The sequence below is a fragment of the Chlamydomonas reinhardtii genome, chromosome 13 (assembly GCF_000002595.2).
Source record: "Chlamydomonas reinhardtii strain CC-503 cw92 mt+ chromosome 13, whole genome shotgun sequence".
NCBI classification, from domain to species: Eukaryota; Viridiplantae; Chlorophyta; class Chlorophyceae; order Chlamydomonadales; family Chlamydomonadaceae; genus Chlamydomonas; species Chlamydomonas reinhardtii.
Window position 1 is genome coordinate 4585255 of NC_057016.1, and position 23592 is coordinate 4608846.

General features: G+C 64.0%; 3 protein-coding genes across 3 annotated transcripts in view; 2 read left to right on the forward strand and 1 right to left on the reverse strand.

Annotated features, from left to right (window-relative positions):
- Positions 1-694: 694 nt before the first annotated feature.
- On the reverse strand, positions 695-5370 carry CHLRE_13g603950v5 (uncharacterized protein). Its single transcript, XM_043069832.1, has 7 exons — positions 4742-5370; positions 4298-4434; positions 3366-3664; positions 2918-2992; positions 2510-2609; positions 1971-2021; positions 695-1501 (listed from the first exon to the last, which is right to left on the reverse strand). The coding sequence occupies exons 1-7, from the start codon at positions 5072-5074 to the stop codon at positions 1378-1380; spliced, it is 1119 nt and encodes a 372-aa protein (XP_042917807.1). The 5' UTR covers positions 5075-5370; the 3' UTR covers positions 695-1377.
- A 570-nt stretch (positions 5371-5940) lies between these two features.
- On the forward strand, positions 5941-12384 carry CHLRE_13g604000v5 (uncharacterized protein). The gene is made up of 3 exons (XM_043069833.1): positions 5941-6225; positions 6366-6489; positions 6711-12384. The coding sequence occupies exons 2-3, from the start codon at positions 6399-6401 to the stop codon at positions 10169-10171; spliced, it is 3552 nt and encodes a 1183-aa protein (XP_042917808.1). The 5' UTR covers positions 5941-6225; positions 6366-6398; the 3' UTR covers positions 10172-12384.
- Positions 12385-12580: 196 nt separating this feature from the next.
- Positions 12581-23592, forward strand: part of CHLRE_13g604050v5 (uncharacterized protein) — a 29567-nt gene continuing 18555 nt past the window's right edge. The window contains exons 1-21 of the mRNA XM_043069834.1: positions 12581-12808; positions 13240-13383; positions 13740-13859; positions 14428-14695; positions 14952-15004; positions 15279-15358; positions 15984-16393; positions 16682-16788; positions 17108-17247; positions 17587-18016; positions 18454-18694; positions 18989-19288; positions 19475-19542; positions 19761-19982; positions 20213-20600; positions 20852-21052; positions 21466-21705; positions 21932-22023; positions 22456-22534; positions 22942-23021; positions 23251-23355. Coding sequence (XP_042917809.1) covers positions 12737-12808; positions 13240-13383; positions 13740-13859; positions 14428-14695; positions 14952-15004; positions 15279-15358; positions 15984-16393; positions 16682-16788; positions 17108-17247; positions 17587-18016; positions 18454-18694; positions 18989-19288; positions 19475-19542; positions 19761-19982; positions 20213-20600; positions 20852-21052; positions 21466-21705; positions 21932-22023; positions 22456-22534; positions 22942-23021; positions 23251-23355 — 3840 coding nt within the window. The 5' untranslated portion in view covers positions 12581-12736. The remainder of the gene's footprint in view (positions 12809-13239; positions 13384-13739; positions 13860-14427; positions 14696-14951; positions 15005-15278; positions 15359-15983; positions 16394-16681; positions 16789-17107; positions 17248-17586; positions 18017-18453; positions 18695-18988; positions 19289-19474; positions 19543-19760; positions 19983-20212; positions 20601-20851; positions 21053-21465; positions 21706-21931; positions 22024-22455; positions 22535-22941; positions 23022-23250; positions 23356-23592) is intronic.

The window sequence follows — 23592 nt, forward strand, 5'->3', positions numbered from 1 at the left end:
CCTTCCCTTGTTCAAGTGTTGCATCTTCTTCTTCCTCCACGCCCTGTGTAATATGTTCTAAATGCGCCGCAACTCGCGGCCCTGCTGGGCGCGGGGACTGCGCAAGTGTTTGGGGGTGTTGCGTGTCAGGATGCCCGGAGGGATGCGACCTTGCAGCCATGGATGTGCACAGAGGGCCGCTTGGGGTGGGCGGTGAGCACAGAGATCTGTGGCCTGCTTACACACATACTGGGTTTTGTCGCTCTCGTGCCCCGGCGGCGAGGGCCAAGGTGGGCAACATCCGCCTGACGCGCTGCACTCACAGGCACGCCACGCCACCTTGGCGCCGCCGGGGTCTCGCGGAGGTGTGATGCAGGGCGGGAGGCGGGACGCCTTTCCGCGTGGCTGGGGGGCACAAGCTGATGGGCCGCGAAGTCCGTAACCAAGGGATTGAGGCAGCGGCTGCCCTGTGTGGGCATGTGCCGGATCCGTGCCGCCGCATGCAGGGGATTGGCGCTCGGGGAAAAGACGACAGGACCACATCCCGCGTCAGTGCGGCAGTGCCTGGACCTCTGCGCCGCTGGGCCTGGGCCAGCCGTCACTGCATTCACACACATGTGCTTCGTAGGGGGCATATGTCTGGTCACGCGCCCAGCGCGGCTGCGTCGCGACACCCCTGCGGCGGTGCGGCCTCTCACCTGCCGCGTGCCACTTCTGAAGCTTTCGGGTAGCAGTCCTTCTCGTGTCATGCCCCAACCAAGTTTTGCTCCAGGGCTACCCCAACCATGTTTTGCTCCAGGGCCGCACTGTTCCTCGCCAGTGGTTTCCGGTGAATGACATGCGCCGACAACGGCGCATGACACCCGTGGTCCATCCCGCATTCAGCGGGATGCCAGGTTGCAGCGTGTCCGGGTTTCACAATTGTGCAATTGTGCTGTCTTGCCATAATGTCTATGCCACGCTATGCCGCGTTACGCCCGCGCCCCGCACGTGCCGAGTCCTCTGTCGCACACTTGTCGCCCGCCGTCCTTACCAAAACAGCTCCACGGCACATACACAACCCGAATACGTTGCACACGACACGGCACTCGTTGTCCCCAACTGTCAGCCCTGTCCAGCTGTCACCACGTCAATCATCCTCCAAGTCCAAGGCTACAGTCGCCGCTAAGCCCGCCGTGGCATGGTGGCGCACCCGGACGAAGCTCGCATCACGTCATTCGCAACGATTCGTCAGCCTATCATCCTCCAAATCTGTCAGCAAGTTATCAAGGTCCCTCATCGGACTGTCCCTTCTCTTGCAACGTCGTCAGTCATGATTACAGGCAGCGCTGCATCACACGACAGCGGCAGACATCACTCCGGTATACCTCACGCATTCGCAACGGATGCCTCTGCCCATCACGACAGCGTCATGTTGAATCTGAGCTCCTTGGCGAGGAAGGTCATCTCGTTGGGTTTGGCTTTGGGCTTGGTGGGCAGCTTCACGATCGCATCCAGCAGACTCATGTCGTCGATCTTGCCCCTGGGGGTTGCAGGGGTTTGGAGCGTGGGGTGTGTGTGTGTGTGTGTGTGTGTGTGTGTGTGTGTGTGTGTGTGTGTGTGTGTGTGTGTGTGTGTGTGTGTGTGTGTGTGTGTGTGTGTGTGTGTAAATACCAGCCCAAACTAACCCAAAACCAACTAGAACGAGCGGAGCACAGGCAGAGTCGGGGGGTCGGGGGGGGGGATCGGATAGGAGCAGCAGTCACGGGCAACACGCACATACGGTAAGTGACGGCATCGGGATTCAGCAGGGGGCGGCGGGAACGTCGTGGTGGCGTGGATGGTTGCAAAAGGGCACCGTGATGGAGTGGGATTCACCGTGATGGACTTGATGGGCTTGTGACCACCGCGACACCGCCGTCAACCCGCACGCATACCGCATCCGCACACCACCAAGAAAGCGGGCGCAAACACACACGAGGCGGGCACACACACATGAGGCTGGCACGCACCAGCACAGGTGGTCGTCTCCGAACCCGGACTGGTCGATAAGGTTGACAAACCTGTGCAGGCGCGGCGCGCAGATTGGATCAAGCAAGGCAAGCGGGATAAGTGAGGTAAGTGCTTAGCGAGTGTGTGTTAAGGGCAGGAGCCCGGGGCTATGACACGGACTGCCACAAGCATCACAGGAGCCCGCGGTGCACCACCAGGACTCCCTGTCCACCCGTAGTCGTGCACCCACGGCCCGAGCCTCCTGCACCGCGCTCCCCTGGTCCCTTGCGCGTCCTGCTGCTGCCCTCCCTCCGCTGCCTGGCTGCCAGCCCCCTCCATGCACCCCCCACCAGCTGTCCACACCGCCACCTCTCCCCCGTTTGGTTCAGTTTTAGCTGGTATTTACAACCCGCCCCCCCCCCCCGACCCTGCCCAAGCCCGCCCGACTACCTATGGTGATTTACCACGGCTCACATATGCGGCTGCAGTTTCTCCTTGCAGCGCGACTGTTTCCTTACGGGATTGGTTCAAAGTTAACCCGCCCCCGGCCCCCACCCACCAGTCCGGGCCGCCCATGCCGCCCGCCCAGCAGGCCAGTCCGCGCTCCATCATCTTCTTCTGCGGCGGGTTGGGCCGCCGCGGTGTGGCCACGTACGCGCCTGCGAGTGTGTAGGCGTGTGTAGGCGTGTGTTTATGCGTTTGTGGCAAAGTAGGAGCACAAGGAAGGAAGGAAGCACGCCGGGCAGTGTCAGCACAGCCGGACAAGTAGAATTGAAGCACGCACCCACACCCGTACTCTGAACGACTGCGGATGATCCATGCTGGATATGAGCAGCGCCCTGTAGCGGGCGCCTGGTTGTGCGCCTTACCAGTTCCCTCCCTACGTCGCTCTGGCACTCTGGCAGTCCGACACACGGGCATTCCGCCGCATGCCATGCCGCGCGCCACATGCCTCCCACACACGCACCCGGGTGCCGAATGACGCCCTGCACCAGGAAGTTGACCTCGGAGCGATACAGCTTGCAGCCGTCACAGCCCGTGCCTGGAGGTGTGGAGGTGTGGAGGAAAAGACAAGAAATAGACGAGCGGCGGTGGCAGTGAGCGGTGGCGGTGGTTGTCGAGGCGATGGTTCACGGTTGTGGTTGTGGTTGTGGCTTTGAACGAATGCAGGCATAGCAGTGGGCGCTTCACACAGGCGGCATGAAATTGACCGACTGGAGACATGCCAGGCAAAAACACCCTCTGCCCCCTCCGCCGCTCCTCCTTCCGTCCCCCTCTGCCCTCTGCCCCCCTCCCTCTTCCCTCCCCCAACTCACGCCACGCTCCGAACTCCACCCCATTCCTTGACTATTGGGCCTACTCCTTCGGGCTCTGGCAATAACCCCCCCCGGCCCCGGCCCAATCCAGCCACCCACCCTCCAGCGCTAGCAGTGCCGCCATGCGCCGCAACTCCCGCACCGAGGCCGGCGCCAGATCAGGCAACAGCTTCACCACCACATCGCCCATCTCGAAGTGCAGCGTCAGCGTCGACCGGCCGTCGTACTGCTGGATCCAGACCGCATCGTTGTCGTACACCACCCCGGAGGTCCACATGCTCTTGCCGTTGGATCCAGAGGAGGCCGCTCGGACGTCGGGCGGCGGGATGGGCTGCTGGTGTTTGAGCCAGCACTCGCGGTAGTGCGGGCCGCAGCGGTCCTTGTCGCCGCAGAACACCCTGTGCGGGTGGAGCAGGCCGCGGCGGCGGTGGCAGCGGCGGTGGTGAAAGTGGTGGAGGCGATGACGGGGACGGGTGTCCGTGGAGGCGGCGGCGGCTTGCAGTGTGCTATGGGGTCAGGGTCGGTTATGGAGGGTGGCGGGCACCACTCTGGGTTGCTTCTGACACCCAGGTCTCGTGTGAAACACCATACGGGCACCACTCGCGCCAGGCGTAGCTCTGCCAGCTCTGCGGCGTGCTGACCACAGCCCCGCCGCTTTCCAGCCTCCTCAACTCCCCTGACTAATGCCTCTGAGTGTGCTCCGCTCGTTTCAGTTGGTTTGGTTTAGTTTGGGGTGGTATACAGGCCTCATGTGAAACACCGTACTGCAAGAAATTAACGCTTATGATGCCTGCAAGCAACGTGGCATTCGCACACGTGCGGGAAACACACGCACACCTAGCGAACGGCCCACACCCATGCCGCCCGCCTCCGGCCCCGCCCCGGTCTCCCCAGCCCATGCCTCTTAACCCCCATGCAACCCGCACCCGGCCCGTACTCCTGCCGCCCGCCCCCGCCGGCTGTCTACGCAACCCGCCCATGCAGCCCATGCCTCCCGCCTCCACTTCCGCTCCCCACGCCGCCGGCCGCACCAGGTGTTGCAGGCGGTGCTGTTGGGTCCGGCGTCCAGTCCGCCGCGCGCCGCCGCCAGCTGGTGCGCGCGGCAGGCGGCGCAGCACTCGGCGGCGTCGTGCGTGTGGTGGTCCGGACCCCACACCACAGGCTCGCCCTGCATGTGCGCGGGTGGCGGGTGCGCGGGCGGCGAGCGTGTGGGTGGCGGGCGTGTGGGTGGCGGGCGCAGGTGCTGGTGAAAGTTACCTTACGGTGTGCTGGTGGCTACGGCACGGCACGAGGCGGTTTGCAAAGTATCCAGTCGCCATAATCCCAGTCTGGTTTATGAAGCACGCAGAGTGCCGGCGTGGAGTCTGGTCTCCCCTAGTCCCAGGGCCCCCTGCGCCACCCCGCAAAGATCGCATGCAACGTTACCCAACCACGTGTGTGCCCGTACAGGCCCGCACGCATCCACGCACACCCACCCAGAACTCGGCATTCTGTGCCACAAAGCACTGCGTGCCGCCCACTGCAAGCGACCGAAGGCTGGCCCTCTCCGCCTCCGCCGTTGAGGAGGCGGCAGCGGGCACTGCCACGGGCGGGGGTGGTGATGTCGACTGCGCGACCAGCACAGTCTCCAGCTCTGTCGCTACCCTCCTTAGCCCGGCTTGCGCAGGGTGGTCAGCGTGTTGAGCTTCCCACGTTTGCAAAGTTGTAAGAAGGCCGCGAAGGTCGCTGATGTTGGTCACCAGCGGGTCCTGGCAGTTTGCCTTGCGGTGCACGACCACCATCAGCATCATCGACAGTACCCCAATCATGGTAGCTAGGAGAGGCACTAGAAAAGCCGGCTGTCGACTGCCTGGTTTCGCCATTTCGGCAATAAGACGCTGAGGAAAGCGCTGACGATGGTGGAAGTCGCGATGTGTGAAATACTTAAAGCAGTCTGTATCAAAAATATGCGCCACCGCAACTGGAAACATGCCATGTTGCAGTGCAACAGTCGCCTAGGCGTGCTCCCGTACTGGTTTCCCATAGCTCGGTTTCCCGTGTTATTACGATCGCGCGAGGAAGCCACAGGCGGGGCAGCACGACGTGACGGCGCAAGTGATGTGACCGCTGGCTTATGGGATGCCACAACAAGAATGTGAGAACGGTTGTAAGGGAGGGCAAGGCGACATGCCCGACCAGGGGCACTCCGCACCTGCGCGCATCTACAGTGCTATCGAAGGTGAACAGTGTAGGAGATATGGAAATGAGGTTTGATCTGAACAGCAAGATGCAGGCAAGTTGAGACCACGTGCAACCTTGCACCCCGTAGCAGCGGCACCAGCATTGCCTGCCGTAGAATGCTGCCGAGGTCCAACACGGGTCCACAACCCCAGCGGTGCTGCAAAGCCTCCCACGGTGCGCTTGGATCGTAAGCGGGGCGCGCGACATGTCGCGCAAATGCTCAGAATCAGCGATCATCAGGGCGCGTGTGTAAGGGGGGGTCGGGGTTTAGGGGGGTTGGGTTGGCAAGGTTGTCACCGTGTCCCCATAAATGCATAAAGTACATAGATAGATTTCTCATCGAAGCTTCTGCTTTGCGCTAAGTTGCGTGTACATGCCGATGCATGAGGGTGCGCTGTCCACTACGTAATTTGCTGTTCATGCATGTTACATAACCATAGGCTCCTAGTTGGATGCTTCTTAGCTCTCACATATGTTTATGATAACGCAACTCATGGTAATGCAGTTGCCCCCTTGCTATTCGCGCAGTAATTACCAGTCAGCGTCGGCACTATAAACGGCTTATTGAATACCTGTTAAGCAGATAACTTCCTTCTGCATTTTCATGCTCCATGCGCAAGCTATGAGAAAGACCAAAGTCGCCACGCACGCACTGGCGCTGGCGCCGGCAGCCTCAGCTGATATCTGGGTGTCTTAAACGATCTGCGTGTGCCTCACTGGTCTTATATGGAGCTTACCCGTAAGCTGGCCAGGGTGCAGACTGGACACTATGTCAGGGACACTACTCCAGAAATGTCGGGCAAGGTTTCGCTGGAGACATGTACTGGTCCTACTTGCTCTGTCAATAACCTAGTGTTCGTTGGCGATGCTTGCACACAGGAGCTGGCTTCGGGTTTGCACGACGACAGGAGGATGACCACCGCGACCCGGGTCGGTCCCGCGGGGGCTACGTGGCAAAAAGCAACAAAGCAGTATGCCGATGATCTTATCTCGCGCACGGAAGGTAAGGACCCGGACCTTTTCGCCTCATGGCATGTCTTCCGTGCCTGGCACTCTGCGCTGGAGCGCACGGCTCGCATCACAAACAGTACTCGTACACACATTAAGTTCTAGCGCTTGACATTTGCGGGAAAGCATCCATAGGTTACACGGTTCCGATAGCGTCGGTGGTTTGGCGTCAGCTTGCTTAACCTCGCCCCTTCTTATACCGTATATTGCTTGCAGAGCCTTCTATACTGCCACTTATCCATGAGGCTGCTGGCAGCATCCGCACACAGCGTGTCCTTGGCGCTCTCATCTTGGATGACACCCAGCAAGGCAGCAGCAGCCGCACCGGCGCGGGCCCACCAGCAGCTTGCAGTGGCTATTTTTCCTCTAACGCAGCCGACTGTGCCGCCGACGACCTGAGTGACAGAATGCAGCTGCTGCACTCCGTGGGCTGGCTGCCCGACTGTGCCGGCGTGTCGCGCCCACGCGAACTGTCATGTCAACCTGTTCCCGGGAAATTATCGGGTGCGCAGCCTGGCCGGATGGGAAAGGCTCTGCCGGCGTCGCAACAGCTGCCGAAAGCCGGGCAGAATCGCGCAACCGCGTCCTCCGTCAGCAGCGTCCCAAGTGCCGCCGCCCGGGTGAGCGGCGGAGTGCGGGCCAGGCAGCTCAAGCACTCGGGTGCCCTGGTACCCAGCGGCACCAGCGCAGAAGGCGCCGGGAACAACCCCACCAGCGGCGGTCACAGCCAAGGCAGACTGCGAATCTACGCAGCTGCCATTGCCGCCGCTGCAGAAGCAGCTGCTGTCGCGGCGGCTGCCAGCTGCGCTCCTGACGACAGCCGCGGCAGCGGCAGTTCGCGCCTGATGAAGGGCACGGCGGCGGCAGGTGCGTTGCTGAGCGCACCTGTCAATGGCCATGATGACGTCAGGTCCAACGCCAAGGACACGCAACTCAGCCACGACGACGACACCGGCAGCGCGCCGGTGTTTGCGATGGCGCATGTGATGGGGCAGGCGGCGGCTTTGAACCCCCGCACGGCTCTGGCGGCGCCCGCCGCCGACGGCGTCGACGCCTTCGCGGCGGACGCGGCCTTGGCAGACGACAGCGCTGCAGCAGTGCGGGAAGCCGGCGCCGCGGCGGCAGCGGCGAGTGACAACAGCAGTAGCACGTGGCTGTGCTGGCGCAGCGGCAGCGGACAGGACAGCGGCTGTGACGACGACGTGTTAAGCTGCAGCGTGACCTGTTGGCATGCGGCCTCGCCGTGCGCCCAGCCGCCGGTGCCCTCCAGCGGCGCCGCCGCCGCCGCTGGTGCGGTACGGGAGGCGGGTCCGATGCAGTATGCGTACAATTGCGGCGGCGAAGACGACAAAGCCTATCAGTACGAGTACGAGGTTTGGGGTGGCCGCAATGCTGGCGCTTACTGTCAAGTCGCCAGCGAGACCGACAACGGCGTGTTGTTTTGGATCAGCCCGGAATCCACTCACCAGCTTGCGCCCGCCGGCAGACCTCAGGGCGGCAATGCCACCGGCGGCAACGGCGGCGGCGGAGGCGGCCGCATCCCGCCGCCGTCTTCGCCCTGTGACCTCGCCGCTTGGGCTGCTGCGGCGCGGGCCGACGCCTCCGCCGTTGCGGGCGGCGCCGCTGCGGCCATGCTTGCAGGCAAGGGTGCGGGCGGCCGCGCCGGCGGCAGCAGCGGCAACATGTGGGTCGAGCCGTTGGACGTGTGTTACATGATGCGCGCGCTGGAGCCGTGGGTGTGCGCAACGCCCGGCGGCGTGCTGGTTGCGCCGGCCGACTCCGCCCCCCACGAGCCGTACTGCGCCTACCCGTACGGGCAGCAGCAGCAGCAGCCGCCGCCGCCGCCGCCGCACGTTTCTCCGTTGCGACTTGGCAACGGCGGCATGTGCGGCGGCGGCGGCGGCGGCGGCGGCGGTGACGGCGGCCATGTTGACAGCTATGGACTGAGTGCTGCTGACGGCATGGGCGGAGGCGGCGGAGGCGTGCGGACTGCTGTCACGGTTATGATTCTGGGCGAGGAGGCGGCCGGCGCTGGCGAGGAGGCGGAGACGGAGGCGGAGGCGGACCTGTATGTGCATGTCTTGGGAGACAGTCAGACGGGCAACTGCGTCGGCGGCGCCGGCATCGGCTGCGGCTGCGGCTGTGCTGCCGGCGTCGGTGTAATGGACTTGCTGATGGCGCCGGTCGGCGGCGTCAGTGCCGGCAACGTGGGAGTTGTCAGCGGCGCCAGCGAGATCATCAGCAGCAGTGCGTCACGGCGCGGATTCGCCTGGACTGAGCTCTTCGGGTGCACGTCGTCTAATGGCGGCGGCGCGGCGGCGGCGGCGCCGCCGCTGCAGTCGGCGCCACCGACTGCCGCCGGCAGCCCGGCTGCCGCGGTAACCGGGGCGGCGGCCGCAGCGGCGGACGAGCGATGCCCGGATGCCGCCGGTGTCGCCGCTGAGGAGGAGGGAAGCGAGTTCGGCGGCGCCGCTGCTGCCGGCATTGTTGCGATCGATGGGGCTAGCGAGGGTGCCCGCGCCGCGCTGGTGGCCGCAGCGCGCGGTGGCAAGGTGATGCAAGTCCAGCCGGTTGACATCCTGCGCCTGACCCTGCGCTCCAACGGGCCCTCCACGTCCTCGGCAGCGAACTACAGCGGGGGCGTTTTTACGGCTGAGACTGAGACTGCGACTGCGACCTCAGCGGCAGCGGCAGCAGCGGTAGTCCCCGTGGTGCCGTTAGCGGCCCGCAGGCCGCCACAGCCCCTACAGGCCACTGCAGCGGCTGCGCCCCCGCCTCCGCCACCGCCGCCGCCGCCCGCGCTATGCGGCCCGGGTGTGTCGGTGACGGACGCGGCGGCTCTCGCGGGCTCTGCGGACCGCCTCGGGCTGGCCATGGACGTGCACCAGTTCTATGAAGAAGAGCCCAGACACGGCTGCCGCGATTCCGGCGGCGGCGGCAGCGGCGGCGTTGACAGCGGCGGCTGCCAAGCGCGTGGTGCGCTGGCGGTAGCTGCTGTGGCGGCCGCTATGCCGCCAACACAGCAGCTACAGCAGCTACAGTCGGAGCCGCTGACGCCTCAGCCGCTGACGCCAAGGCCGCAGGGCAGCAACTGCGTGATGTCTGTTGGCGCAGTGGTGGCGGCGGCCGCGCAGCCGGCGGTACATGGTGCTGCGCCGCGGGCGGCGCCGCCCTCCGCCTTGGGCACTCTGAAAGCCGAGGATGACGACGACGATGCCGGCGGCAGCAGTGCCGCCGCCGCCGCTGAGCCGCCGCCGCTTGACGGCAATGGGTGGTGCCAGCGGCCGCGGCGGGAAGTCCGTGCCGTGTCGCCGGCTGGCGGGAGTGCCGCACCCATGTCCGCCTCAGCCATTGCCTCGGCCGCGGCCGGCGCCGGCGCCTCTGGGCCTACGGCCTTGGCTTTACCGCCGCGCTCGAGTTCCGCCGTCGAGTCCGCCAGGCCCGGTGGCACCGCAGGTGCAGGATGGGGCAGATGGAGCAGAGGCGGCGGCGGTGGCGGCGGCGGCGGCTCCGCCAAGGGGCGGTCGTCGACCGCTTTGACGTTTGGCCGGAAGCTGCAGGAGGGCTTGGAGGCTGCGCTTGTGAAGCTCGGTGCGGTGGGCAGCCGGCGACGCTTGTCTGGTGACGTCGGCGGCACGCGGGATGGGACCAGCAGCGCCGCTGCCAGGCGCGTGTAGGGCAGCGCGTAGCGGGGGGGGGGGGGGTTGTAAGCTGTGCCTTGCGTCAAAGGGGGCGGTGGGCAAAGATGAGGGGTCAAGTGTGGCAGTCCAGACTGTGTTCGGCGGTGCATGCAGTGAATGTGGCATTGCTAATGCTTGTCCTCGAGCGGATCGAGTTACAAGCTAGTACGCGTAGTGACAACGAAATAACCTAGTCATGACATGATAAGAAGGGTGTTCCCGTCCAGACCGCTCACTCCTTCTGTGATTGTTGGCGATGTCTGTGATAATGTCGTGGAAAGGGTAATTGTTAGGTTGTCGTGTCGTTCAATGACTCTGCCTTCGCACATGTCTGGCCCGCGTTAGTTGGTTTCTGGGCTGCTTTCACAGCAAGATGCATGTCGGTAGGCAAGGCACACACACATAATACCATGATAATGTTTATGTATATGGCAACAGGGCAAAGATGTCAACCACGACAACTATATGTATGGGGCGCATTGAATGATTGGGCATTGAATGGATATGGCATATGGCAAACAACACGAGCACCAATGGCTCTTCTTTTGAAAGGCCACCAAGTGGGAAGCGCATGTATGGGTTTTGGGGAAACCTCATCACCCTTCTTTGTTTAGGACGTATCTGCAGCCTGGTCATGGCGGTTGGCAACAGCCGGGTGGTAGGCTTCCGGGGCCGTGCGCCGCGTGCTGGCTTGGCGGCTGCGTTGCATGATGGTTCATGCCACTGGCAGCCTAGTGCAGTAGGCTATCGGGGGTTGGGGGCGGGGGGAAGGGGGGAGTTTACTCCAATCCCAACGAGTAAACAGCATTGGTGTTGGCGTTGAATACCTCAAAAGAAGAGAAGATTCACACCAAAACTGCCTGAAGACGGATGCTATGCGAATGGGACTCCGTAGTACGGTAATGCGGTTGGGGGCTGGGGGCTGGGGCCACTGCATGCATTTTGCACTTAAACGCATGGGAGGTGCCGTAATACCGGTAGGCTGGAGGTGCAAATGGTCGGATTGCGGTGAAGTGGAGGTGTGAAACGAGAAGGGCTGTGAGCATGCGGGGTTGTGCGTGTGAGAGCATCCTAGGATTCCTAGCTACGTGAGACTGTGCTTTTCCCGGGGCGCTGCTTGCAAACCTCCTGCCAGCTTGCGGCACGTTGCTGCTGGGAGTCGTGCTGCGTGTGGGTTGTGTGCGAGCGAGGCGTTGATTCAGCTGGATCCCTTGCTAACTCAGGATATGGCGTAGCATTTGAGCGAGCATCGCTCAGCGAGGTTTCAATTATGCACGTGCATACACGGAGGGTAAAAGCGTGGCACATTCCAACAGCCCTAGTAGAAATGGTAGGGTCACTTTGCAGTCTTCTGCAAGGTCAGAGGCCCGAAGCACTGCTTAATCTATGAAGTAGCAAATTATTGTGTTTGTCGTAGACAAGTAGGCCTGGGGCGCGGCAAACCGCCACGTTGGCGTCTGTGTGCGGCGGCCCGCAGGGCGGGAAGCTGTTGGGGGCAGGATGAAGCTGTGAGCACCCGGCTCCAGCCGCGCATGGAGAGTGTGAGAGAGGTGGACCCGCCGGAACCGGTGCTATCACTGCTGGCGAAACGTGCAGTCGTACGTAATCCCACAGAGGGTGCTGAGACAGGAGCCGTCACCCGCCGTCACGGCATGCCGCCACTCGACAGTGTTGCCGTCGTGCGTGGTACCCTGCGTAGCACGGAACACGTATGGGCTGGCGCCGGCCTCCGGGAAAGGTTGTCTTAGTGTGATGCGCCTTTGAGCGCGCTCAGGTGGAGTCTTCTGGACCTCGCTTGATGAGTTTATGCGATGAATCTCACGTCAGACACGTGCAGGGGTGTGCAGGGGACGGCAGGGGTTTGCTCCCCTGCACTGTCAGACTGTGTATGTCACGGACGCGTGTGTGTGCGTGCGTGTGTGCGTGCGTACGTGCGTACGTGCGTGCGTGTGTGTATGTGTGTGTGTGTGTGTGTGTGTTAGTGTGCTTCTGTGCTAGTGTGCTTGTGTGCTAGTGTGTTTGTGGTGTGTGTATGTAGCGCTGCCTCGCTGCCCTGAACCAACGCCTGTCCGCCTCCATGGAGGTGTGCAGATAGGGATGGGGGCAGGAGGCGTGGGCGGAGTGCGCGGAGGACAAGGCTACTTGAGCCTTCTGAGCGTTGCCGGTTAGGGGCACGGACCCAAAAGTTTCTAATGTAAGTTTGATCCATGTGAGAACCTGTACCCGTTTTGGGCACAAGGGCCCGGGCAATGCGCAGCAGCATGCGTATCAGTCCGACCCGGTCAGACCGTCAGACGGTCAGACACGGAAAGCCCGCAGAGCGTCCCTTCGTAGAATGTCTCCAGCGAGCAGTGAGCCTGAATACAGACAGCACATCTCTGATGTTGCAGCCTTGTTACCCTCTTATGTCACCACGCGAGCTGCAAAACGAGTTTTAAGCGCGACATGAAAGTCGACTCACGTGGAGAGCGCACAAGCGGGTTTGCATGCTTGCACGTTACAACTGCTTGCAGTAGTCCAACGTAGTGAACACAAGGGCTTGTTTGTGTCGTCGAGCTTGAAATGCGTCAAACAAGGTCTGCAAGCTCAACGCAAGGACGCCGGAGAAACTGCGACCTGGTCTGCATTGTGCTGGTAAGGAGCTGCTTAAAGCTACATAAGGTAGTCGACTCGAAACCGATATGCTCGCCGGCCGGGTAGCGCCGCGTGCGTCAGCCGCGACGCTGAGCTTTGTGCGGGTGCTGCGCGAAAAGATTGCCATGTGTTGACGCACGGGCGGATGCGGACGTCTGAACCAGCGACCGTGGCGACTCCAAGTCTGAGGCTGCCTGCGCGCCCAGTTGCCCCCTCCGCCCCCGCGCCCCACTGCAGCCCGTTACGTTTCCCTCCCGCCCCTCGCCTACCTGTACCCCTCCTCGCGCCCACCTCTGCTCAACTCCTGCCACCACGCACACACACCTGCACACACGCCACAAACGCGGCAAACCCATACACACAGGTCGCGGCCCACTGGTCATATACGGCCCCTCCCGTGCGTTTTGTTTTCCTTGTGCTCATTGACCCAGGTGGTCGCGGCCCTGCTGGCACCCGCGACCCACGCCGGCACGCGCGACCGGCCGTGGTGCGAGGGCGGGGCGGCGGTGTGCCGCGGCTCAACCACCCCCGAGTCCCGGTACGAGCACGTGTCGCTCACCAGCGGCAACGGCCTGGTAGGTGCTGAGCTGTACGGAGCCGTACGGAGCCGTGCGGAGTCGTACGTGTCGTGTGTGTTCCAGCCGCCGGCCGCAGATGATGTCTGGCAGGGAGCGCAGGAGCTGGGGCACGTCACCTGCTGGGGGGAGGGGCGGGGGGAAGGAGCTGGGGAAGAAGGCGGGGAAGGAGCAGGGGAAGGAGGGAGGACCAGGACGCGCCGCTGTACGGGAACGCAAAGCATGCCGGAGCTCCGTTGCTGCGGCGCAATGGATGCCGCCCGCCCAACCACCCAACCACGTTCATTACTACGTAGAAGTGCGCGACTCCCCCAGCAACGTCACAGCCAATACACCGCTCCTGCACACGCGCACAGGTGTACACGTTTGGCGGGCGCAAGGGCGCCTGGCCCGCTGACGTGGCCCCCAGCTCCACCATTGAGGAGATGGACATGCGCAGTCGGTCGCTGCGCACCCAGGCGCTCAGCGGCTGGCAGGTGGGGCGTGTCTCTCTCTCTCTCTGTGTGTGTGTGTGTGTGTGTGTGTGTGTGTGTGTGTGTGTGTTTTGTATGAGTGTGTGTGTGTATATGTATGTGCCTGAGTTGTGTGTGTGTGTGTGTGTGTGGGTGGGTTTTGGGAGAGGTGTTGGGGCGGAGAGTGAGAGTTGGTGAGCACGGTTGGGCGGAGTGGTGGGGCAGCGCCAACAGGAGACCCTCTCCTGACCATCGCCACCGGCCATCGCCCTCCTCCTCCTCCTTCCCCCTTCCCCCTTTCCCGGTTGGTTGGAATGGTGGGGCAGTGCTGGGAAATGCACGAGTGCTGGGGGGCCAAGGGGCACGGGTGTGCACGGAGGCCACGGGGAAGGATTGGCGGCCTAGAACCACCGCCTAGCCGCTACGACAAAGGACCCACACGTACCGCCTACCCACCCACCCGCCACCGACCCCTACCCGTCCCGCCCTCCCCCCTACGCTTCCACTCCTTAAAAATCATGAATGTTTTTCGTTGGGTTTGGTTTCGTTTGGGCTGGTATTCACAACCCTCCTCTGGCCCTCTCCAATGCAGAACGTGTCGGGCCGCGCCGGACACACCATGATCGAGTACCAGGACGCAGCCGGGCGGCGGCACTTGGTGGTGTTTGGCGGCGTCATGTACGACGCGTCCGCCGCCTCCTCCTCCTCGTCAACATCGTCAGCGACAGACACAAGTGGCGGCGGCGGCGGCGGCGGCGGCGCTGTGAGCACCGCCAATCCCGCCGCCAATGAGACGTTGTTGAACGACGTGGCCAGTGTGGGACTGCAGGACTTTGTGTGGGTGGCGCACAGGCCCACAGGTAGGGGTTTGGCTGTGAAGCGTGTGTGTGTGTGTGTGTGTGTGTGTGTGTGTGTGTGTGTGTGTGTGTGTGTAAGCGTAAGTGTGTTCACCTGTGTGGGGACTGTCATTGGGAGCATGTGGGTTGGAAAGGGTTGGAGGGTACAGCACATTTGGCTATCTCTCTGCAGCACCTCAGCCAACCGTACCGCCCATGCAACCCCGTATACTCGCTCTTACTCGGGTCCGTGCCCGCACCCGTGACGCCACCCATGCAGGCACGGCGCCCTCGCCGCGCAAGTACGCGTCGGCGGTGCTGTGGGGCACAGAGGTGGGTGGGCGGGATGGTGGGGGTTTGCAAGGTTACACCCCCAGGGAGGGGCGTTGTAAATACCAGCCCAGACTAAGCCATGGGAGGGAGTACACAACTGCCCAATCTTAAGCACCACCGCCATGAGCTGTACCACACACAACACAACCTGCGCTTATTATTCCCCTTGTGCTCTTTAACACCAGGGGGCGCACCCTCAGTGATCCCTGCTGACACGCAACACACGCCACACGCTCTACCCGCGCTCATCCACACCTCCTCCCCCCGCCCTCAGGTGATGCTGGTGTACGGCGGCGTGTTGGCCGACGGCTCCACCTCCTCCCAGCTGTGGGCCTACAACATCACTGAACGCAGGTGCGCGTTGATATGTGTGTACAGCAGGTGCGCGTAGCCAGTGGTGTGCGCACGGGTGTCAGGGAGACCAGGCGAAAGGAGACACGCACACGTGTGTGTACGTCTAGATGTGTGTACGTTGAGATGTGGGAACCGCGACCGGGTGTTTTGTTACGTCGTTTGACCGGTCGTGTTTTGTTACGTCGCGTGCTGGTGTCATGTTTTGTAATACAGCTTTAGTCGTCGTCGTGTTTACGCCGTACGATTGTGGTCGTGTTAAGTCGTACGTTGTAGGCTTGTGGTCTTGTGGTGGTGTGGGGCTGCCGGGGTCATACGGCTCAGCCCCCTCAGCCGTGTGCTGCTGCGAGGCTGTTCATTCACTGTGGCAAAGGTTGAAAAGCACAAGGGAAGAATTACTGCCGCAAGGTGTCTTGGGTTCTCAATCACGAGACTCGAGGATGCGACCATGGAAACCTTAGTAGCACACACACATACACACACACGCTCTTTGACACACACACACACACACACACACACACACACACACACACACATACACATACACACACGCACACACAGGTGGCACACTCTCATGCACAGAATCGACCACCCTTCGACCCCCTTGCGCTTTCCTGTCATCACACAGGTGGTTGGGGCAGGTCACGCCGCAAACCGCCTCGTACGGCGACTCGCCGCCCGCCCTCCGCTCCGCCGCACTCGCCGTATCCGGCAGTACACTGCTCGTGTACGGCGGCTACAAAACCGCCGTACTCACGGTTTACGCGCCATCGCCGCCGTCGCCGCCGCCCAGCCCGCCCGCGCAGACGGGCCCAGGCGGCGGCGGCGGCGGCGCCTCCACGGGGGGTAACGGCAGCAGCACCGCGGGCGGCTCCACGGGTCCCAGCGGCGGCGCCACTGGCGGCGCCGCCGGGAGGCGCAGAGGTCTGGCGGCTGCGGACTCGCCGCCGCCGCCGTCGCCGCCGTCGCCGCCGCCGTCGCCCTCGCCGCCGTCGCCAAAGCCGCCCAGCCCGCCGCAGCCGCCGCCGACCGTGTCACGTGCGTGCCCCCTTGCGTGCATGCACACGTACACCCTGCCCCCCTGCCCGCCCTGCCCCTGCCCGCCCTGTCCCATGCCCGCCCTCTCAATGCCCTTGGCCTGCCTTGCTGTACATTGCCCACGCTTCCTCCACACCCATCCCCCAAACCCAAACACGCTTCCCCCACACCCCCACATCCAAACACAATCCCCTCTCTGCAACCCCACCCCCATTCCCACCCCCATCTCTCCCTCTCCCTACATCTCTCCCTATCTCTCTCCTTCTCTCTCCCCGCCCTCCCACGCAGTGTCCCAGTTCCAGTTGAGTCGGGCGCTGTGGGCTGTGGACGTGCGCCTTGCGCCCTGGTCGCCACCCAGCTACGTAGCCACCTGGGTGCGGGCTGGCCTCAGCATGGTGAGCAGCGGCGGGGGAGGGGGGGGAGCAGCACTGCTTGGGTGGGGGTAGCTTCTCATGATGAGTGTGGGTGAGGGGATAGCCGCGGAGAACGGACTGATTAAATCACAATGGGGGTTTCAAAGATGCCCGAGCCCAGTGAAAAAGTCTCACCATCATCAAAGGGGGGAAGCGGGTGACTGGGCCAGTCCGTCCCGCCGGCCCACCCGAGTGGCGCGAATGGCGCGAGTGTCCCACACACAGCTGACACTTCCGCCCTCGCTGCTGCCCCCCACCCCTGCGGGCCTCTCGCGGCCTGCCTCCGCCTCCTCCGCCGCAGACCTCGCCGCAGCCGGCCAGCTCCTCCTCCTCCGCCGCCGCCTCTGACGACGTGCTACTGGCGGGTTTTGAGGCATCGCTGTCCGTGTCGGAGGCGGGGCCGGACACACTGGTGGTGTACGCCGCGGGGGGCTGCAAACCGTGGGTGTATCCATGTGTGTGTGTGTGTGTGTGTGTGTGTGTGTGTGTGTGTGTGTGTGTGTGTGTGCATGTATGTGTGCTCTCGTGCAGGGCGGTAGCAGCCCTCCACATCCGCCTGTCGCTCCACCCACATGCGGCGCACACCTACCCGTGCCCCCACATTCCTAGGTTTGGTTCAGTTTGGGCTGGTATTTATCTCCCCCCCCAAAATAAAAACACACAAGCACACACACACACACACACACACACACACACACACACACACACACACACACACACACACACACACACACACACACACACACACACACACACACACACACACACACACACACGCAGGTCCGGTCTGGAGACCCAGAGCACATGGCGCTCCTGGTATGCGCGCTACGCCACCGACCCCGCCTTCAACCTCACCTCCGCCCTCACAGCCTTCACGGAGCAAGTCACCGCCGCCGCGGCCGCCGCCCAGGCCGGCACGGCCGTGCCCTCCCTCTCCCTCTCCCTCACCCTCTCCCGCTCCCGCCTCTTCGTGCACCCCGACCTCATGACCAGCAGCAGCAGTAGCAGTGGTGGCGGCGGCGGCAGTAGCAGCACCGCCTGGGTCAACGCCGACGGCAGTAGCGTTGACCTGACGACGGGGCAGGTGTCGGCTTTGCCAACCAGTCTGAGCCCCGCGTTCGTGCGGTCGCAGGCGTGGGTGACCAGCGCGGACGGGTCGGGCATGGTCACGGGCGGGTATCGGAACGCGGACGCCGGGACGGACGTCGTGGTGGGTGTGCGCGCGTGGGGGCATGCGGGTGTGCGGGTGTGCCGGTGTGGAGTGTGACATGTGGCGTGGGAGTTGTGGTTTTGCCTGGAGGGGTGGACGACTGGACGGGCCATCATTGGGCGTCTATTGGCTGGACCGCACCACCTGCGAGTCATACGTTGCGCTTTCATTCACCACCACTTGGGCGGACAACCCGCCGCTGCCAAGCCATGCAAATCCACAATAAGCATGTTCGCGGACACGCGAACGCCACTACTGCCGATACCGCCCCCACCGCTCCCACCACCCCCACCGCTCCCACCTCCATACCGCCGTACCGCTACCGCCGTACCGCTGTACCGCTGTACCGCTGTACCGCTCCCACCTCCATACCGCCGTACCGCTCCCACCGCTTTACCGCTGTACCGCTCCCACCGCTCCCACCGCCGACACCGCAGGTGACCAGCCGCCGCCTGCAGCTCCGGTGGGGCAGCGGCGGCACGTGGCTGCCCGATGGCGCCAGCCTCAAGCACGCCTTCTTCGAGACCAGCACTGCCAGCACCGTCATGACCAGCATGCTGCCGCTGGCGGTGCCGGAGCAGCCCGTCACTTACGACACGGCTGGTGGGGGTGGGGTTGGAGGTGGGGCCAGCACCAAGACCGGCCTGATCTTCCTGGGCAAGTACGACACCACCTCATGTGAGGAGCGGGCTGGGCGGGTGGGCGTGGTGACGTGTGGAGGGATGGATTGATGCAGGGCGTGGTGGAGGGCGGGTCAGGAATGCGCAGTGTTGCCTGACACGTTTGCTGGTGTCCTTGCCAGCTGGCGCCCTCCTCGTCTTCACCTCGCCCCCCTGAGCTGCGCACCAAGGCCTGCCTGACACCCACCCACTCCCGCCCACCTCCCGCAACCACCCTCCTCCCAAATCCAAATCCAAATCTTGTCTCCGGATCCGGATCCAAAATCCTGGACGAACCCCAATCCACACCCAGCCGACCAGCCCGAGGTGTCGGTGGGCCTGGTGGCTGACAGCTCCAGCTACAGCCTCACGCCGCTGTGCACACCCGACCCCGCCAGCGAATGCTCCTCCGTCTCCGCCGCCTTCACGGGCCCGCTGCGCCCGCCGCGCCGCGAGTGGTACGCCGCCGCGCCGCTGTACGGCACCTTCAACGGCAGCGCGTACGACGGATCTGGATCCGGCGCGGCCACGTCGTACAGCATCTCGGCGCCGCTGGTGCTGGTGTACGGCGGCGTGGCGGTGGTGGGCGGCCCGCCACCGGGCAAACGGCCAGGTGTGTAAGGGAAGAGGAGCAGGGAAGGAGGGAGGGAAGGAGGGCGGGAGGAAGGGACCAGCGGGTAGCAGCGCGCGGGTTGGTGTCGGTTCGCGCGTGTCTGGTACGGCACGGATCGGCCCGCCGACCATGTCTGTCACGGTAGCCCTATGTCGCCTGACCTATCTCAACTGGCGATGTGTGCAGAGATGAGCAGCGGCGGCGGCGCCTCCATCTTGCGAACCGCGCTGGTGGGCTGTGACACGCGCGGCCAGGTGCGTGCACGTGCGCCTGCGCCTGCGCGCGTGTCTTTGCAGTTACAAGGGACGGGCGCACATGATTGTGCGCGCGTGCGCGTGCGTATGGGCGCGTGGGGCAGCCCATGCAAGCCGGCAGGATGGCTGTGCCGTGCTGTGACGGCGGTTTGTACCGACTCTGGCCACACCTTCGCCGCCAACCGCCAACTGCCAACCGCCAACGGCCCAATCTGCAGGTACCCGCCAGCGACTGGTCCTCCTACAGCACGTGTGCCTGGAACAAGATCTCTTCCTCCGTCACCCTCAAGACCGCGACCTCCGCGTCCCCCACCGCAAGCTCTGCCGGGAGCACCACTGGCGGCGTCACCCCCGCCCTGACGCCCGGCCGGCGGCGGCGGCAGCTGGCGGCGGCGGCGGCGGCTGGCGCCTCGGGTGTGGCGGCGGACGAGGCGGACAGGGTAAGAGCGGTCTCGCGCGCTGCTGCCCTGTTGTGTGTATGGCACTGTGTGTGTACTGCCACTAACCGAGAGCACGCGTGTGTGCTCGTGCCGTCCCCTCCATACCCAATAGCAACGCGGCAGCCTTTGATGTTGTTGTGAACATACTCTGCCCTTTGCCCGCTGCGGTTTGCGCTCTGCCCGACCGCCGCTTGCCTGCCTGCTGCCCTACCTGACACGTACGTGTGCAGCTGGCGGCGGCGGCGGCGGCGGAGGCAGTTCTGGCGGCGGGCGCGGCAGGCACCCCTTCGGGGAGCTCTCTGCGGCCTCGGCAAGTTGGGATCAGCTCAGATGTGGATGTGGATGTGGATTACGGTGTTGCCTTTAACGACTATGACGACACGGGTTTGTCCGCACACCTCGACCAGACGTGCAGCTGCGCCGGCGGCAGCGGCACCGCTGAACCTGGCGGCGGCACCCGGGCTCAGCAGCAGCAGCAGCAGTCCTGGCGGCGGCGGCGTGTGGTGCGGCGGGCGCTGCAGCAGGCCAGCTCCAGCCCCACCCGCACCTACTACGACTCGGCCACCGTTCTGGCGTACCAGGTGGAGGGGTCGCTGCCGCTGGCGGTGCGAGCGAAACGTGAGTGCGGTACCGGTAATGGCTGGCTTGGCAAACCAACCGTAACAAGTGTTTGGCGCGGCTGCAAAACAACATGAGGTCACTGGCAGCACGTATGCTGTAGACGGCACCCGGCCCAATGACGGTATGGCCTCCATCCAACTCCCCAACTCCTTGAAGGTGCCCCACACAGCCCCCATCAAACGCCCCATGCACCCCATCCCAACTGCCTCCCTCCCCTCCATCCCTCCCTCCATCCCCTCCACCCCCAGGCGGCACCCCCGCCCTGGTGTACGGCGATGTCCTCAACCTGCGCACCGGCGGCAGCTCCCACTCCCCCGGGCCGCGTGTGGGCGCCAGCCTGTCTGCCCTGTCGGCCCTGGGCGGCGGTGACGGCCGCACGGTGCTGCTGTTCGGCGGCGCCACGTTCAACCAGACGGCGGCCCTGGCCAACGACAACGCAGTCACCACAGGTGCGCAGCCGCCTCGACCCATTAGCCTCGTCCAACGCCTCCCGCTAACGTTGGGTTGGCACGGAAACGTTGCCACGGGTGTGCTGGTTTGGGCTGTGGAGCACTGCTGGACGTGGGTAGCTGTGGGTAAGGGGAGTGGCCAGCAGGGCGCAGGTAGTACCTTCCCAACGTTGGCCGCAGTGATTCTTGATGGCGGCTTTGGGCGGCTATGGCAGATCGTGGCTGCCTCGCCTCAGTGCCTCGCCAAACGCCTCCCCCTCACGCTGCTGGCACGGAAACGTTAGCTCCCCTCTCCAACCGCCTCTGCCCTACCCTCCTTTCCTCCCTCCGCTCATTCCTTTCTTCATGACCTCCTCCTTCCCACGCCCATTCCCATCACCCCCTCCTCCTTCCCATGCATCACCACTCCGCAGACGAGCTGACGCTGGCCGCCGACGTGCACTTCCTGCGCTACTACGTGGGGGGCGACGCCGTGCAGCCCCTGCCGCCCTCCGGCGTGCGCGACTGCCCCCAGGATTACCCCGCCGCCGCCTCTGCCAGCGGCAGTAGCAGCAGCGGCAGCGGCAGTAGCGCATGTGTCAGCGCGGCGCCGTTCGTGTGGGACACCGGCAGCGCTGCCCTGCCTGCCACCGCGCCCATCGCCATCCCGACGAGTGAGCAGTGCGTTGCAGTGGTGCCGGGTTTGAATCTTGTGTTTGGAGGTCTGCCTACAACGTATGGGCCGTACGCCTGACTTCGTTTGCGGGCCGTCAGAGAGGGAGGAACCTTGGGGGCTGGGGCCTTGGCATTTTCGTCTTTGGCGTTTTGTGTCTCTCGGCCTAGCACTCCCAACCTGCTTGTTCTCGCTCCGACCTTTCTCCCTCGTCTCTCCGCGCGCAGTCCCCGACCTGCCGACCTCGCTCGCCGCCACCTTCTCCTGCGCCACCAGCCGCGTGGTGCGCGTGGAGGTGGTCGCCAGCAGCAGCCAAATGGTGTGTGTGTGTGGGGGGGGGCTTGTGGGTGTGGATTTGTGGGGAGAGGGCGGTGTATGTGTGTGGGTGGGTGGGTGGGTGCGTGGGTGTGGGTGCGTGGGTGGGTGTGGATTTGGGTGTGTGAGGGGGGCGGTGTGTGTGGGTGGGGGGGGCGGGTTGTGTGGGTGCGTGTGTGGGTGTGGGTGTGACACGGTAGGCAACTGCATGTGCAGTCACACTGCTGCAGCATCTCTTACACGCCACGTGCCGCAAGCCCACACGCACCCAAATGCGACTGATGAGGAAGGCAACACTGAGCCACGACCATACATCGCACCGCCGGGGACTGCATCGCTGGGGACCGCATCGATCGGCAACTCCCTCCCCCTCCCCAGTCCCCACCTCACTGCCTCCTCCCCCCATCTGGATCCGGATCTGGTGTCTGTCCGACAGGGTGCCGGCCAGGCGGGTGTGCGCATCACCACGTGGAATGGCACCGTGCTGCTGCAGGCCGACGGCTTCGGCAGCAGCAGTGAGCGCGCGCGTGTGTGCGTGTGTGTGTGTGTGTATGTATATGTGTGTGTGTGCGTGCGTGTATGTATATATGTGTGTGTGTGTGTGTGTGTGTGTGTGTGTGTGTGTGTGTGTGTGTGTGTGTGTGTGTGTGTGAGAGTGCAGTGGCGTATACGGCGCTTGCTTGCTTGCTTTACTGGCGCATGGGGGCTTGCGCACCTATCCTGTAGTCCATACCTGTACGCGCTTTGAGCCCGCGTCCTCGCTCGTGAATGCTGCCGCTTCTCCCCCTGGACTGCTGCCCCTTCCTCCCTGGGCCCGCCACCGCCCCCCACCCCACCCGCCACTGCCCCGCTATCACTGCCCCGCTATCACTGCCCCACCCGCCACTGCCCCGCTATCGCCGCTGCCCCGCTGCCCCCTCAGGCGGCGGCCCAGCCATGCCCTCACCGCCGGGCTCCGTGACTGTGGTGGGGACCGTGGAGCTGCCGACCGGCATCATGCAGGTGCGGGGCTCGTGTGTGTGTGTGTGTGTGTGTGTGTGTGTGCACGCGTGTGTGTGTGCTTGTGTATGTGCTTGTGTGTGTGTGCGCATCAAATGCTGTGCCCAGTCTCCACGCGCACTGTCATGTGCTGTGCGCTGAGTGCTGCGCTGGGCGCCGCGCCATGACTGTGCTGCGCCGTGCTGCGCTGTCCGCTGCGGCTCATCACCACCACCACATGATGCTGATGCAGGTGTGGATGACGGCCGCTGACGGGCTGGGCTGGACGCGCGATGAGGACGGCATGGGGCCGGCGGGCGCCTGCTGCGGCGCCGCCAACAAGACATGCTGTCCGCAGGTGCGTGGGTGCGTGCCTGCGTTTCCGTGGTGGGCGAACGGTTGATGGACAGACACGGAGCGGGCGGGCAGGGTTGGGAGTGGGAGGTGTGTGTGGGGGGGGCGCGGGGTTCAGGTGTGACTGCGGTAATTGGATGGGGGACGGCTTGCTTGGCTTGGGTTCGTGGGCGGTTACTAGCATCTTGAGACGTGGTCGGGCGCTCTCCTCTCTGTGGGCTGCTGGTGCTGAGTCTGGGTT